General features: G+C 54.1%; 2 protein-coding genes across 4 annotated transcripts; one reads left to right on the top strand and one right to left on the bottom strand.

The window, feature by feature from the left end:
* Positions 1-168: 168 nt before the first annotated feature.
* Positions 169-11,607, bottom strand: CCT7 (chaperonin containing TCP1 subunit 7). Its single transcript, XM_086746764.1, has 12 exons — positions 11,469-11,607; positions 10,020-10,173; positions 8,553-8,659; positions 8,030-8,155; positions 7,322-7,374; positions 6,542-6,713; positions 4,926-5,090; positions 3,930-4,118; positions 3,207-3,304; positions 2,877-3,009; positions 1,604-1,810; positions 169-789 (listed from the first exon to the last, which is right to left on the bottom strand). The coding sequence occupies exons 1-12, from the start codon at positions 11,472-11,474 to the stop codon at positions 565-567; spliced, it is 1,635 nt and encodes a 544-aa protein (XP_086602890.1). The 5' UTR covers positions 11,475-11,607; the 3' UTR covers positions 169-564.
* A 125-nt stretch (positions 11,608-11,732) lies between these two features.
* PRADC1 (protease associated domain containing 1) lies at positions 11,733-15,148 on the top strand. 3 transcript variants are annotated; one of them, XR_015258425.1, is made up of 6 exons: positions 11,733-12,012; positions 12,865-13,017; positions 13,707-13,816; positions 14,124-14,291; positions 14,538-14,737; positions 14,776-15,148. XR_015258425.1 is itself a non-coding variant. In XM_086746765.1 (5 exons), exons 1-5 carry the CDS (start codon positions 11,911-11,913, stop codon positions 14,656-14,658), a joined length of 654 nt encoding a protein of 217 aa, XP_086602891.1. In that variant the 5' UTR covers positions 11,733-11,910; the 3' UTR covers positions 14,659-15,148. The 3 variants fall into 3 exon arrangements, 2 of the variants coding, with proteins under 2 accessions (XP_086602891.1, XP_086602892.1); XM_086746765.1 differs by having other exon boundaries at positions 14,538-15,148; XM_086746766.1 differs by having other exon boundaries at positions 12,917-13,017; positions 14,538-15,148.
* Positions 15,149-15,182: the final 34 nt, after the last annotated feature.

The raw sequence follows: 15,182 nt of genomic DNA on the forward strand, positions 1-15,182 counted from the left end.
GCAGGATCCAGCCTTGAAGCACTGCCAGCCCGACGCATCCCCTCCCCAGCACAGCGCCTGCTCTTAAACAGGGCAAAAACCAGTTTGAAAGGTTAATCTTTAAACCCTAGCCACGAGCTTCCGCCCTGCGGAGCGAAGCAGGCAGCAGAGAACAGAGGAACACCCCAGTTTGCCACTGAAACACCGTCATTTTTTTTATTGTGTTTGAGCCTGGGTTCAAAACCCCCAGGAAAAAAAAAAAAAAAAAATTAAAAAGTATAAATACGAACAAGCCCCAGACACGCCGCACCACCTGCCAGCGTTGAAGAGCGCTCCGCTCAGCGCGGCTTCCGAGTGGAAACGCTGAGGCAAGCCTAAGGGGATCAGTGCTGCGTAGGAAACGTCGGGGCAGGGCATCTCGCAGGAGGCGGCCGCTGCCGAGGCCAAGATTTGACTCTAATTAAATACGACCAGTGGTTGCCTGCAAGCCCTCGAAATGACCATCTGGTAAACGGCCCGTTAATTAAACTAGAAATCAATTCTTTCTCACTTTGCACGTTGGAGGATGGCACGAGGAACGAGGTCTCAGTGGTTGTGGGGTCTGCCTCGCCCCCGGCCCCGTCCGCTGGGCGCGGCGTCCACGGTGGACCGGGGATTCTTGATGGTTTCGTCCACGGAGACGATGAGGCAGGCGGCTTCGGAGGCTGCCGTCAACGCGTTGATGCGCACGACGGCCGGCTCCCACACGCAGGCCTCGAAGTTATCGGCGATGTCCTCGTTGTTCACGTCCACGCCGTACCACGTGCCACCCTGGCGGGAGAGAAGAGGGCAGAGGGTCTCGTTATTGGGCCGGTCAAGACTTCGGGGCCAGTGAAGCAAAGAGAGGTGGAGACTGGACTCTGCTGCATGAAGGAAGAGCATTTGAGGGAAACGTAAAGAAGAAAAACCTAAAAAGTCTTTGTTGTCAGCAAACAGTGTCAGCGAAGTCTCATAAAAACTGGAGGCGTGCTCCATTTCAGAAAGAAGCTGCAGGAGCCTCACAGGACCCACAGCCCCAGTTTTTGCAGCCCAGGACACAGCCGCTCGTTTCGGGGCGTTCCCACTAACCCCACAACCATGAAAGGTGGTGGGAGGGAGCCCACAGAGCAGCAGCTGCTTCCGAGAGAAGCCAAGGGGCAACCTCTAACTGCCCGAACGGGGACTGCCTCTGCACGCAGATGCTCCGCAAGATCTGAAGCGATCGCAAGGCAATCGGGACCTTCAGTCTGCAGCTCCTCTGGAAAACACACGGCTCGGCCAACTTCTGTACCCTCATTACTTTGATGTTTCATATAGAAGCCTCCCTCCTGACACACGATGCATTTTTAAAATGAAAATCAAAACTCCCAGCTCTAGAAGTCACCCGACAGCTGCGATCAAAGGGAAAACAGATAATTTCCTTTTATAGAAACCCGCAGCAAGCCCACACTTGATCTGAAAACACGGCGTTTAATCAAAGAGAGCACGAGTCTAACACGGGCTTAGCTAAATTCCTAAATCCATCTGGCTCAAGAAATACAAAACAAGAAATCACAGACACCGCTGGTTCTGCCTAACTGCCCTCGGTCGGAAGGTGGGCACCCACCTGCGCGTGCTTGGCTCGGAGCTTGTTCAGTATGTTGGTGGCATCAAAGCCGGCGTTGTCGCAGAGCTGGCGGGGAATGATCTCGAGGGCTTTAGCGTAAGCCCCTATCAGCAGCTGCTGCTTGCCCGGAATGGTCCTGGAATAGTCCCGGAGGTATTTGGAAAGCTCCATCTCTATCGCACCGCCGCCGGCAACCACCGAGTCGTTCTGAAAGAAAAGAGGAAACTGGTTCTTATCCCAGGAAGAGGCAGAGCAGGAAATTCTCCTTTCCTGCAAATCAGGGTGATGCAGACGGACCAGGCCCGGAGGAATCTATAGCCCAGGTTGCTGCCATCCCTGGGAGCTTCGGAAAATAGGCCGAGAAATTCCAGCTGCAGCCGCCAGAAGCGCTTCCCAGCTATTCACAAGATAAAGAGGCGCTTTGGGGACGCTGTACCAGGGGAGGGACGGGACACCACAGCCGCCTCGTGCTGCATAAGCTTCCCCTTTTACTTTTGTAAAGCATTCCAAATTAAAATATATTTGCAGCAGCACTTTGCAGCCAAGTTCTGCTATTTTTTCCCCTCTCCTTGTTTGTTTCAGTGGGGAGATCAGGATGTTCTCTCCAAAAGCAAAACCGTTCCAAAAATCTTGACGTGCTTCTTCCCGTCCCCTCAGGGCGCTCAGCCTCCAAGCTGTTTTTAACCAGCAAACACCACGTTAACACCTTATTCCGCATAACCCAGAAACGCCCACAGTTAGGCAGCATCTAGCACGCAGGACCAGCGGCTCCACAAGCAGAGCTCGCGTCCACACGCGTCTCAGACTTCTCTCTCCGTGCTCCCAGCTTCCCTTCACAGCCACCCTCAGACTGGTCACACAGAGAGGGAACAAGCGGCCCTAACAGGCGCTGACGCGCAGGTGAAATCAACCCTGCTACTCAAATCTACTGAAGATCTACCCAAAACTCCCAAAATCTTGTGTTGCCTTCAGGATGGAGGTGTTTACAGAACACATCACAGCCCACCAAGCACAAGTTACAGCTGGACTGGAGCGAAGGCGAAAACCAGGCGTGCCTTGGTTCCTCGGCCAAGAAACAGCACTGGAGTGAATCAATCAGATGCTGCCCATCCGCAGGCTCCACTCTGCCGGCTGAGAGCTCCCAGTCTCCCTGCAGAGACCTCAGCCAAACGCTGGTGTGTGAAAAGGTTTCACGAAGGAGTTACAGCTGTGCTGGATTTGAGCAACAACTCCAACGCCAATCCAGCAGGGAATTATCGCCACTGGTCCTTACCTTGATGGCTCTCCTGACGATCATGATGGCATCGTGCAGGGACCGTTCCGTCTCTTCCATGAACTGCTCCGCGCCCCCTCGCAGGATTATCGTGCAAGTCTTCGCCTTCGGGCAGCCCGTGAAGAAGTTGTACCTGCCAACGGCACGACGCAAGAAGGGTTAAGGTGACGGAGAAGCAGTGTTGCTGCTTAGCAGGCTTTGCACAGTACAGAAACAGAAATTCTTCACAAGCCAGATGCATTTTTACAAGGCCAACCTGTAGATCCTAACTTTTCTAACTACTGTTAGAGTGCTTACACAGGACTACGGGTTCACAGCTGGTGCATTTACCTCTCTCCTCCAATCTGAGTCTCCTCAAAGACCTCGCATCGGCCCAGAACGTCATCTGACAGCGCATTGACACTCGTCTGAATGGAACCGCCGCAGGCCTGCAGGGAAAGGAGACAAAGCTCAGCGTTACCAACGCTGCCAAACAAGACAAATTCGCCCTGCAGGCTCCTACTCTTCAGAGACAGTCCAGCCTTTCAGCTGATGCAAAACCACGCTGCAGGCCAGATTCAGGAAAAAATAATCCACTTTCCCTCCCATCTCGTGCCTCTACACAGGCTACCAACAACAGAAATAATCCTCGACTGCAAAATGAGATTGTGCTGCTTCTGAGTGCTGACTCACAGGCTCTAGAGTCCAGCAGCCACACAAGGAAAGCTCAGAAAAAAAACCACTCATGATGGAACAGGCAAGAACTGGGGGAAATAAACCTCCACCGATGCAACGTACAGACCCTAACATATAACATCAGAGAAACAAAAAAAGCAGCGCAGATGCAATTAGTGTGCGATTGCTCATTCCATCAAGGAACAGCTTTCTAAGTGTATGGCAACTTTACACAATAACCACATCAGCAGGAAAAAAAAAAAAAATGTAATTTTAGTTTTAAATCTTTGTAAGGACGAGTGTGTCCAGTCACCGATTGCTGCTCTGTTTTGGAGATGACCAGCCTGGCACTGTTAAAACTAAATAAAAAAATCTTTATCCTGAAACAAAGCAGCTCACCATCATAGTTCTCTTGAGATCTTCCTCCGGGACACGGCCAGCACAAAACATGTCTCTGTCCGCAAAGTACTGAGTAGCCACATCACCGATAGGAAGTTTGGACAGGACGACTTTGGCTCCCGACTTGTGGATTTTGTCCAGTTTGTCGTACAAGATGTTCCACTCGGCATCCACAATGGCCTGGTAATCCTAGCGGGGAGGAGAGAGAAAGGGAGAAGAGCTCAGGTTACAAAGGACCGCAACCATCATCCCGCATCGCCTGCAAAGGGAGAGCTCTTCAAAAACAAAGGCAGCGGCGACGCTGCTCTGTGCTGACAACTGCTTTTCCAAGACTCCCAAGTGATTTTAGGTCACTCCATTTTGTGACAAAGAGCCACGCCTGCTAAAATGCTTCCAGCAGCAGAACTGAGTGGATAAAGGGGCTGGATGAACTGACAGAGAGGCAGTGACGGCTCAAGAGAGAGCGGAAGGAGGAAGAAGGGAAGATACTGATGTCTGAGAGGGGCGTACAGAACTGCGCGTGGATGTTGGGGCGCAGAGACTTCGTGTTCACCACGGCAGAGAGGGGAACTTTAAGGAAACAATTCCTAAGCTCACAGCGGGGCCAAGACCCCAAAAGCAAAGCACCCAGAGATCTTTAGATACCACAATTACGCAGGAAGCACTGTGGTACTTTTCCAAGAAGGTGTCAGAGAATAATGTTTCATAAAGGTATTTTAACGAGATGGAAAGAGAACTACTGTCCAAACGACTGCCTTGTTTGCTTAAGCACACAGAGGCTCTTTCAGCATTTAAAACACCGCTTCGTACGCCCTGAGCCTGCTGTAATTCCAAGTCTGCCGTATCCTACTCCCAAACAAGGCAGCATAACCCACCAGCTGTTCTCGGGGGGGAAGGACGTGCAGAAGTCAATCCCATTTCTCCCACCGGCTCTCATGCAGCCACCACGTCTTGCGGGCAGGAGGAAGCGGGACAGGCTCCCCTTTCGGCTCTTACCTCCACCGTGTTGACTCTGACTTCGGCGTTGTCCTTCTCGGCTTTGAGCTCCAGCTCCACGTTCAGCAAGGCGATCTTGGGAGACTGATACTTCTTGGGCTGCATTTCAAACCCAGCGTAAGAGAACGTCTTCTTAAAGGCAACTCCGGCCACCAGCTGAGAGTCCTTGAAGACAGGGATCTGTGTTAGGCTCAGCCTCTCAAGGTTTTCACAACAGGGTTAATAACTCCCACAGGAGACTCCTCGCTTTCAGAGTCCTCATTTACAAAGCGCTCACCAACAGCTGTCTCCTTTGACTAACCCACTTTTAAAGAAAATAAGCAGCAAATATTTTCTTCTCTCTGTTCACAAAATCAGCTTCTATCACTCCCTTTCTACCCCTCAAGACACCGCAGCGGAAGATGCTATACAAAACCTGAAGATCAAGGGACGGAGCAGTCTGTTCTCTGATGTCTCTCCCATTTCTGCCCTTTGAAGATGGATACTCCTCATCCACAGCCTCAAACTCAAGAGGTTTTTTTTGCCCTTGTTTGATTTTCCAAGCTCTATCAACACCTCCCGGATGGCCTTGCGGCAGGACCGCCCTGTCCAACACTGCCCCCTGAAGTGAACTTCTAGACTTCACGGCTGGGAGAGAAACCAGCACCTAAGTCTCCTACTCCACGTGCTGCAGACTTGGCTCTGCCCAGCCTCTGAAGCCCAGAGGATCCCTGTCCCTCCTAAGCCAGGACAAGCACAGAATTTCTGTGCTTTAGCTGACAGGGTGAAAGGACCCAAGCCAATCCTGAAAAGCAACGGGCTGAATTATTTGCTTGATTCTTTTATTGGAGACCCGCAGAAGGGCCAAACAATACGGAGCAGGGAGAGCCGCTTTTACCCAGAACGGCAGACACCACGCTCCCCAGGGGACCAATTTCTGCAAGCTTCAGAATACCAGCAGGCCTAAACACCACAAAAAACAGATGCTGAAACGTTCCTAATTCACTAAATTAGTTGTCTGGGCAAGATAATGGTGTAATTATAATGTCTCTTCTCAATGAAAACGCTCATGCAGAGTGTTTACAGAGAGTAACAGCCACAGAATAATAATTCACAGAGACTGTGGCAGGCTTTAGTTTTCAGCAGAAAGGTCCCAAGCGACGCGCCAAACCTTACAGAGGATAAAGGCAGGAGAGAGCACGGAGACACGGGCTGTCCCACAGCCCAGGAACAACTCCCTGCCACGTACCCACCTGCAGCGCACGACAGGTATTCCAGCACTGTGGTATAAACCACGCAGCCCAGCTGCCCTGCCCAACCACTAGATCAGCTCCTTCACTACGTTTGCTTTGCATTTTTCCAAATCTGGTACTCATGCATACAACCAGGACTGTTTGGTTCTGGAAGTAATAAAGATTTCCCCCCCAAAAAAAAGTTCACTATTTGCAGAGATATAAATGGAAAACCTGGCTCAAAAAATCCTGATTCTCTACGAACAGAGAAGAAATCCACCCCTACTCACTAAGCTTTTTTCCTTCACTTTTGTAATTCCCAAACGGGCATTAGCAAGCCAGGCTGCATTTCTGCTAGAGTTAACCCATCGCTGCCTCCTCAGGACAGGCTCCAACAGAACTTACTTCCAAAGCACCTCCTTGCACCTTCTTTATTCCGATCATTTTGAGTTGTAACAAGTCGTCTAACATCATGACAGCATCTACGACCATCTTGGAGAAAAATTCCTTGCTCTGGGAGATCAGCTTTGAGCTCAGGGCTGTGGCTGCACACTTCTCCAGTAGGCTTCTCTGCTCACTGCAAGAAAGAAAGGAAAAACAAGATCTTGTTCACATGCTGATTCTTTTCGTAAGCTCACAAAACACAGCGTACGGCATGATTAATCCACTCTGACAGAGGCAAAGATCAGCTCCCTTCTTTCAACAGGGCACACGGGCCAAAGCACAACTCTCCCCCTTTTACAGCCCGAGCATCAGACTGGTGCTGACCGAGTCAGCTGGCTTTTAGACACCAGAGGCCTGAGCAAAACAGGAGGGCTCAGCATCCCTTCCCTTCCTATTAGCTAGCTAACTTCATGTATTCAACAGCTAAAATGGGATCAGACTCTCAGAGAAGTGCTGAGCATTTAACACTGCCACTGGCTGCAGCAAAAGCTCATGTCTCCACCGCCACTGGAAAAAAGAAATCAGGCCACTTATTTTGGTGCCTGGCTTCCTCCACGTGCTCTGGAAGACACTGGCCTACGTACTCGTGGAGCAGGGAACTCCAAAAGCTCGAGAATAACCCCGGTGTGGGGCTGCAGCTGTTCCACCCGACCTCGAGAACTCAGCAGCAGTCAGAAACGCCCTCACACCAGCTAACTGAAGCCCAGCTACACAACCAGGTCATCTCTAAGGGCAACTTACTCTTTATCTTCCTTCTTCACTGTAACAGCAATCTCTTTGATCTTGTTTACAGCCTGTCAAAACACAAGCCAACAGCTGGATTAATGATTCATGCCCGTAAGCTGATCAGATCTCAATTTTTTCTCTTTGTATTTTACGTTACCTTTCATTCCCTACTTCAGCATCACCAAAGTTTCAAGCATTTAAGCTATTCCACCCCTTCCAGCACAGTAATTCCGAGAAACACACCGGCATAAGTTTAAGAGGATCGGGAAGAGGCTCAGAGCTGCTCGACTGCTTTCAGCAGAGATCTGGGGAACCAAAGTGCTACTGAGGGAGTTAACGTCCAGGGAAGGTTCAGCTTAAGAGCACTGATGTGTTTCACGACATGTAAGGTTTTCCAAGGAGCAGCAGAGACGAGAAGAATGGGAAAGGAATTTTCCCACTTACTTATTCTTCCTTGGAGGAAAAACAAAGGAAGCAATAGCACTCAAGTGGTATTAGCTGGTAATAACAGCTCACTGACACCAGAGAAGGCAGCTGACGTTTGCAGTAAGACATCAGCAGATCACTCCCGTCACTCCTCACGTCCATCCATCACTGAATTTTGCCTGGACGTGTGTTACTTTTCCTCTTTGGCACAGAACTCCTCTCCCCAGGCGCTCTGGTGGAGCCCAGTACACCCCCCAGCTCTGCAGCAGCAGCCCAGCCCTCCCTCGGCTGCCTTACCAGCTGTGTCGCTGTGCGGAAGGCACGGATGATGATTTGAGGATGGAGGCCTTCCTCCACGTAGGGCTTCACTTGTTTCAGGAACTCGGCAGCGAGCAGAGTTACGGACGTGGTACCATCACCAACCTGCACAGAGAGGAAACACTCTGTGGCTTCACAACCATACAAGGGCTCGCAAAGAAAATCAGATTTCACAGTTTTCTCCGCTCACAGATTCGCGGCTGGATTCTTTAGTGATTAAGAAGGGCTGGGCTGAGACTGACTACATCCCATTTGAGGGTGAAGTCTCATTTCCCAGTCACCTATGTTCATGAAATGTGAACTTTTTATCTCTGAACTTTCCAAACCCCCCATCAGACGGGGCTGAAACAGTGCAAAAGATACAAAAGTTATCACAAAAGACAAGGTCTCAATAAAGAAATTAGAATAAATGCCAGCCCTCCATGAGCTATTCCCACCTGTTAACACAAAGCCCACAAAGCTGCACGTCACGCTTCTGAGCGCAGCCGGGCTACCCTCCTACCTCTGCGTCTTGAGATTTGGCGATGTCCACTAACGTCTTCGCAGCCGGATGGACGACATCGAGGAGCTTGAGGATGGTGGCACCGTCGTTGGAAATAGTGGCTTTGCCTAGGGTGGATGCAGAAAGGCAAGTCAAGCTCGACTGCTGCAAATAAAGCCCTGAAAGGGCACCCCAACAGCCATGGGAGCTTTTCAGACCTCAGAGAGACGTTAATACAACAGTAACTTCAGACCAGCCAGTCCCACTGTGCTTCACCACAGCGGTGAAGGTCAAATTTGGCCCCAACTTGTTACGGGGCCACAGCGATCAAGTCCTGATCCAGCACCATTGCGAGTTCTGTGACGTCTAAACACCACAGGCTCTCATCCCACACTTCCAATTAAAAGTCGTTTTTCATCAGCCAAATGATCGTTTGTTTCGTTTCTGTCTCCTATGCGATTTGAGATGCCATGACCACGATATTTCAATACACTCCTACAGGCAGATGCACGACTATAAATCGGCTGAAAAGGCAAGCGCAGCGGTCGCCCCCACGGAGAGGGAAAGTCCAGAACCGCTGTTTCACAGAGGGTGTCTCAGCAGGTGCCTCCATCCCATATTAACAGCGCCTTTTTAGTCCATTTTTGGAGGTCAAGTGAATTTAGTCTGAGTGCACAACAATTCTCCACACCAATTAAGAGGGGCTTTAAATTAATTTCCCTCTTACTTCTCAACAGCCTCCCCAGACAGATAAAAACAGATATTCCAGTCTGAAACTCACGCAAAGAAAGAGATTAGAAATCATACTCACTATTAGGCAAATTTAAAACCAGTGATCCTTTTTAAACAGAAATTATTACAGTCCCCATTTGTACTTAAAGGCAATTCTAAGACCTTCCACTCCACCTTTCAGTAACAGCAATAAAAAACCCACAAACGATATCTTCGTTTGATGACTTCATACGAGTCTTTTCAGAGGGAGGCGAGTCTCATCCCTAAATCACATTCTAAAAAAAAAAAAAAAAAAAAAAAAAGAACCCAACCCAGTAACATCCACTGACCACATGCTCAGCCACAAGTGGTGAGGAACTCCACACAGATGGTGAGCGTCATTTAAAAAATAAACAGGTAGAGATGGTCAGGGATAGCTGCAGACCAAGTTCAAGACACCGTTTCTCCTTTCTGGTATGGCTCTTCTTGTATTTAGTCCCACTAATCCTCAGGCAGGACTGACAATTATCTGCTCTCCAACAGCGGAGGCCAGACTCGGGGCGTTAAACTGAACGCTGAGACAGAAGCTGAAGCTCTGTCACGAGAGTTAAGTTTAATCCGGGGTGAGGAAGTTGCATTCTGCACACATGCAAGCGCTGGTTTTAAATCGTATGAAAAGATGAGTAAATACGCACGCAGTCAGCGTGCCGCGCGCTTGGAGATTATTTCTGAGTGGCTTTTCCACACGGCTGCGAGAGGTCACCGCTCAGTGCTTACCCTGGTCGTCCACAATGAGCTTGTCCATGCCCCGAGGGCCCAGGGTAGTGCGCACGGCTTCGGCGATAACCTGGCAGGCATTGATGTTGCTGACGAGCTGGGGGATCCCCTGCGAGGTGTCCGTCCCCTCCTTCAGCAGGATAACCGGTGTCGGCTGAAGAGAGAACCCACAGCAGAGCCGTTACTCCAGTCCCAACAGCCGGCAAGCAACCCGGGGCTAATTCCCATCACGCGAAAAGGCCGAGAATAAAACCTGCGGCCTCCTTAAAATTCCTCTGCCTTTCACACAAACCGCTGCCCATCTCCCACAGCACAACCGGAATCCACCCAGCTGCCTCCAGCGCTCACTCTGGGACCACACTGTAACTGATCCCAAAAGCGGGCTGTCTCCGTACAGCGTAGTTCAGGGAAGCTCCGATTTCGACGCTAGACTGGAGGAGACAGCAGGGAACTGCAGGAGTGCTGCAACTGGATTTTTTTTTTTTTTATTTTATTACATTATAAGATGTTCAGCAGAACAGGCACAACAGCCCCTTCTCCTTCACAAAAAGATGCTTTCGCAGGGAGGCAGACGAACGCAATTTGAGTGATTACGCCCGCCTGACAGTGAACTGTGCTGGAGACAGCAAGGCCAGAGCAGACCAGGGCTTCCCACGGCTCTGAGAGTGCCCCAGCCCTCTTCACAACGCAAGCGAGCCTTGCAGGCGAAGCTGCAAGTTCAAACACAGCCAAAGTTTGGGAGGCATCCCGTTTTAAACGGCCACCAGCGGGCAGGGAGCAAACTTATACTGTGACTGCTGCACTGAGGGGTGACAAGGCTGAGGGTCTGATCTGCGAGTAGGAGAGAGGCGTGAGGATCAGAACGAGGCCTCCCAAAATCCAGACAACATTTTGCAGGAGGAAACGGACTGAGTTCTTTCACACCCACCAGAGCAGAGATCTTAACGGAAAAGAAACCCTTGCACCTTCTAGAAAAATCAGGGTAGAGGCAGACACACCGCCCTTGTGCTGCAGCCTGCGTCCTCCTGAGCGACAGCAACGGAGCTCCGAGCTGGGGAGCGCCGGGACCGAAGGGGACCCGCGGCCAAGGAGCGGGGAGCTGGGCCCCGGGGCTGGGAGCTGCCGGGGCTCCGGGACGGCCAGGCACCGGGGTGCAGGACTACAACTCCCAGCTCGCACCGCTCCCACCCAGCCCCTCCGGGCCAGGCCCAGGAGCCCAGCGGGAACCGGGGCCCGACTCGCCCCCTCCCGCCCCGGGTACCGGTAAGGCCTCCGCGGCAGGGCGGCCTCCGCCATCCCCACTCCAACTCCCCCAGCACCGGCCCCGACTCGCATCGAGCCCGCCAAACACGGTCCCCGGAGGGCGGCGGAGGCCGAGCAGCCCGCCTCCGGGCAGAGAGACGCGGCAGCGGGCGAGGATGGCGGCGGATGGCGGCGGATGGCACTCACCATCATCGCGGCGGCGCTCCTCGCTGCGGCTCCCCCCGCCTCAGACAGGCCCCGCCCCACAATGCACCGCGCCCGCCGAGAAGCTTCCCCGGGGCGGGAAGGGAAGGGAAGCGCGCGTTGCTAAGCGACCACTTCCGGCCGCGCTCTATGGTACCGGCGCGACAGAGCGGCCCCGGTGAGGTGCCTCTCCCTCCCGAATAGCCATAGAGAGGCAGGCCCGGGAGGACGGCTCGCTATTTGACAGGGGAAGGAGCGGGCACAGGGCCTGGGCAGAGCAGGGCTGGCGAGTGGAGCTTGATTTGGCAGGGGACACCGAGCCTCCGCCGCCCCGGGAGCTACCAGGGCCCCGGCCGCGCAGGCCTTCGCCCCCGCCCTCGTCTTTCCACTCAGGATTGATGGCGGCGCTGACCAATAGGAAGGCGGGAAGCGGGTGGCGCCGCCAATGGGCGCGGGGCGTGGGCGGAGCTTCTGGCGGCGCCGGGCGCAGCCATGTTCCGCCGCTCGCTGTGCCTCTGCCTGTGTCTCTGCTGCTGCCCGGCCCGCGGTGAGTGCGGGCGGCCCGCCCGGCTGCCTTCCCCCCCGTGCACCCCGGCCCGGCTGCCTTCCCCCCCGTGCACCCCGGCCCGGCTGCATTTCCCCTCCATGCACCCCGATCCCGCTGCATTTCCCCTCCCGCACCCCATCCCCATTGCATTTCCCCTCCGTGCACCCCATCCCCATTGCATTTCCCCTCCCGCACCCCATCCCCATTGCATTTCCCCTCCCGCACCCCATCCCCATTGCATTTCCCCTCCCGCACCCCATCCCCATTGCATTTCCCCTCCCGCACCCCAACCCCATTGCATTTCCCCTCCATGCACCCCATCCCCATTGCATTTCCCCTCCCGCACCCCATCCCCATTGCATTTCCCCTCCCGCACCCCAACCCCATTGCATTTCCCCTCCCGCACCCCAATCCCGCTGCATTTCCCCTCCCGCACCCCGGCCCGGCTGCATTTCCCCTCCCGCACCCCATCCCCATTGCATTTCCCCTCCCGCACCCCATCCCCATTGCATTTCCCCTCCATGCACCCCATCCCCATTGCGTTCCCCATCCCAGCTCCATTTCTTTTCAGGACGCCTCAGTCCCAGTGCGTTTCCCCTCCATGCACCTCGATGCGGGTCGCTGTCGGCCCTGTCCCCTCCGTGGTGCGGCCGCATTTTGCCCTTTCCCCAGCGCACCGCAGTCCCGGTGCCTTTCTCCCGTCTCACGCCTCCTCACAGCACCCCAGGCTGAACCCTTGGGCCCTCTGCCCCGGCACCCAGCCGGGAACGGGCGTTGCCAAAGGATGCATTCCCTTGGTGCAGTTCAGGAGCAGTAGTTGGGTATTTTCCCTTTTTTTTTTTTTTTTCTCAGGAGTTTTCTTTTTTGTTTTCTCTGCCTCTCACCTCTCTCCCTGCACACCCAGGTTTACGCGTCCATGAATATTTGTATTTCCAAGTGCTGAGCCCTGGAGACATCCGCTACATCTTCACTGCCACTCCGGCCAAGGATTTTGGTGGCGTGTTTGTAAGTATGAAGAACTAAATTTGTCTTGGGTCACCCCTTCCTAATATTTCTCCATTGCAGGGCCCAGTCATTTGAAGCCTTTTCTGAAAATTGAGCTAAATGCTCTTCCGTGAGCTTTCCCTTAGGAAGGAGGCACACGCTGGGCGCTGCCCTCGGCCTCAGCAGGCTTTCGGAGGGGCAGTTTGGCCCCACGTGTGTTCAGGGAGCGCGTGCCCCCCTCTGTCATCCTCTGAGGGGTCAGACAGGCCACGTCCCAGGACGGCTGGTCGGGCTCCCACGAGAGAAACCAACCCGTCTGCAGCTGTAAGACGCTTCCCTGAATAAACCTGGAGTCAGGATGGGGGTGCAGGAGCAGATCTGCTAGGGACTTTGAGGACTGGAGGAAAATACGCTTTCTGGCTCTGCACGGGTTCCCCGGGAGCACTTGTGTGTATGAACGGTGCCGTGCCTCAGTTTCCCTTCCCCGCAGTACAGCGAGACGTAGGCACGGTGTCGAGCGAGGTCGGGATGGCTCTGCAGGGGCTGGAAAGGGGCAACCAGCGTCTCTGCACCTGGGAGCCCTAAATCTCCCCAAAAGCGCACCCCGCCCGGGGACGAGCAGGGCACGGGGCAGCGGGGACGGCCGCGGGGGAGCAGGGGAGGCAGCCCCCGTCCCCCCCGGCTCATCCCCGCCTGTCTCCTGCTCGGAGAACACAAGGTACGATCAGATCCACCTGGTCCCGGCGGATCCTCCCGAAGCCTGCGGAGAGCTGAACAATGGCGTCTTCGTCCAGGACCAGATCGCCTTGGTGGAGAGGGGGTATGTCCAGTGCCGCGGGAGCTTTTTTGGGGGGGGGGACTCTCAGGCAGGAGGGGACGTGCCCATGGCATGGAGGGCGACAGCGCCACGGCCATTTTATTGGATTTTTTTTTTTTTCTTAGGAGAAGGCAGCAGAGTGTGGGCAGCCTGAAACACAGACTCAAAGAGGAGCGGGGTTTGGGGGAGGCACGGAGCCAGGGATTTGTCCCTGGTTTGGGCATTTCCAGGCAAACTCTGGCACTTGGAGGTTTCATCCCTGCCAAGGATCTGCCGGTGGCCGCCAAAGGTTTGTCACTCTCTGCCCCAGGGCTTGCTCGGTCCTGTCGAAGATGCGTGTGATCCAGGAGCACGGCGGACGGGCGGTGATCATCGCAGATGACGCCTACGATAACGACGGCTTCTACGCGGAGACGATCCAGGACGGCGCCAGGCAGACAGCCGACATCCCCGCGCTCTTCGTGCTGGGCAGGGACGGGTAGGTGCCTCGGCCAAGAGACCTTCTCATCTTCCCACGTGTGGAACAAGCGACAACCTTGTCCCCTCAAAACAGGGAGGTCCCAGTGATCAGCGCGTCCCACCTGGGCTTGGTGAAGCAGATTTTTAGTGGATTCGGTCATAATTAATCCACAGAGTTTCTCTTTGAGCTAGTTTGTGGTTTACGCTGGCGTCCGGGCTCCGCTCTCCCAACTCACGTGCGCCTGTCGCCTCTTTATCCTTCCAGGTACATGATCAGACGCTCCCTGGAGCAGCACGGGCTGCCCTGGGCCGTCATCTCCATTCCCGTCAACGTCACCAACATCCCCACGTACGAAACGATGCAGCCCCCCTGGACCTTCTGGTAGCAGCGGGAGACCGCGCGTGGGTCAAGAACTTCTCGGTGGATCCCAGGAGCTGACCCCAGGGACCGGGTTTGAGGAAAGGGTCCCGCCGCGCTCCAGAGATCCCGCCGCGCTCCAGAGATCCCGCCGCGCTCCAGAGATCCCGCCGCCCAGCCTCGCCGGATTCAGCAACGAGATCTTTCTGCTGCCGCCGGCGTTGTGGCTGACAGACAAACACGGTGGGAACCCCGAGCCCGGCACCCGACACCTTTTGTAGCCGCTTTCCGGGAGGGAGGTGACGGCCCGGAGCGGGCCAGCGCTTCCCCAAGAAACGTTCTGACGACGCGTAAGGTGCCACCGGTAACTTGCGCTGCTGATGTAGAGGGGCGCAGGGTTACGTGGATGTGGTCTGACAGGGATGGGAGGGAGGGAGACACAGCCTTGGTCTGTACGAGCAGCGCTCGCCCAACATCTGTATATTTTTGTCTGAGACCGAATAAGTTTTGGAGAAATGCGAGTTTCTCTTTTTTTTTTTTTTCCAACAGCTG

This window comes from Chlamydotis macqueenii, chromosome 4 (genome assembly GCF_036417535.1).
Source record: "Chlamydotis macqueenii isolate bChlMac1 chromosome 4, bChlMac1.mat, whole genome shotgun sequence".
NCBI lineage: Eukaryota > Metazoa > Chordata > Aves > Otidiformes > Otididae > Chlamydotis > Chlamydotis macqueenii.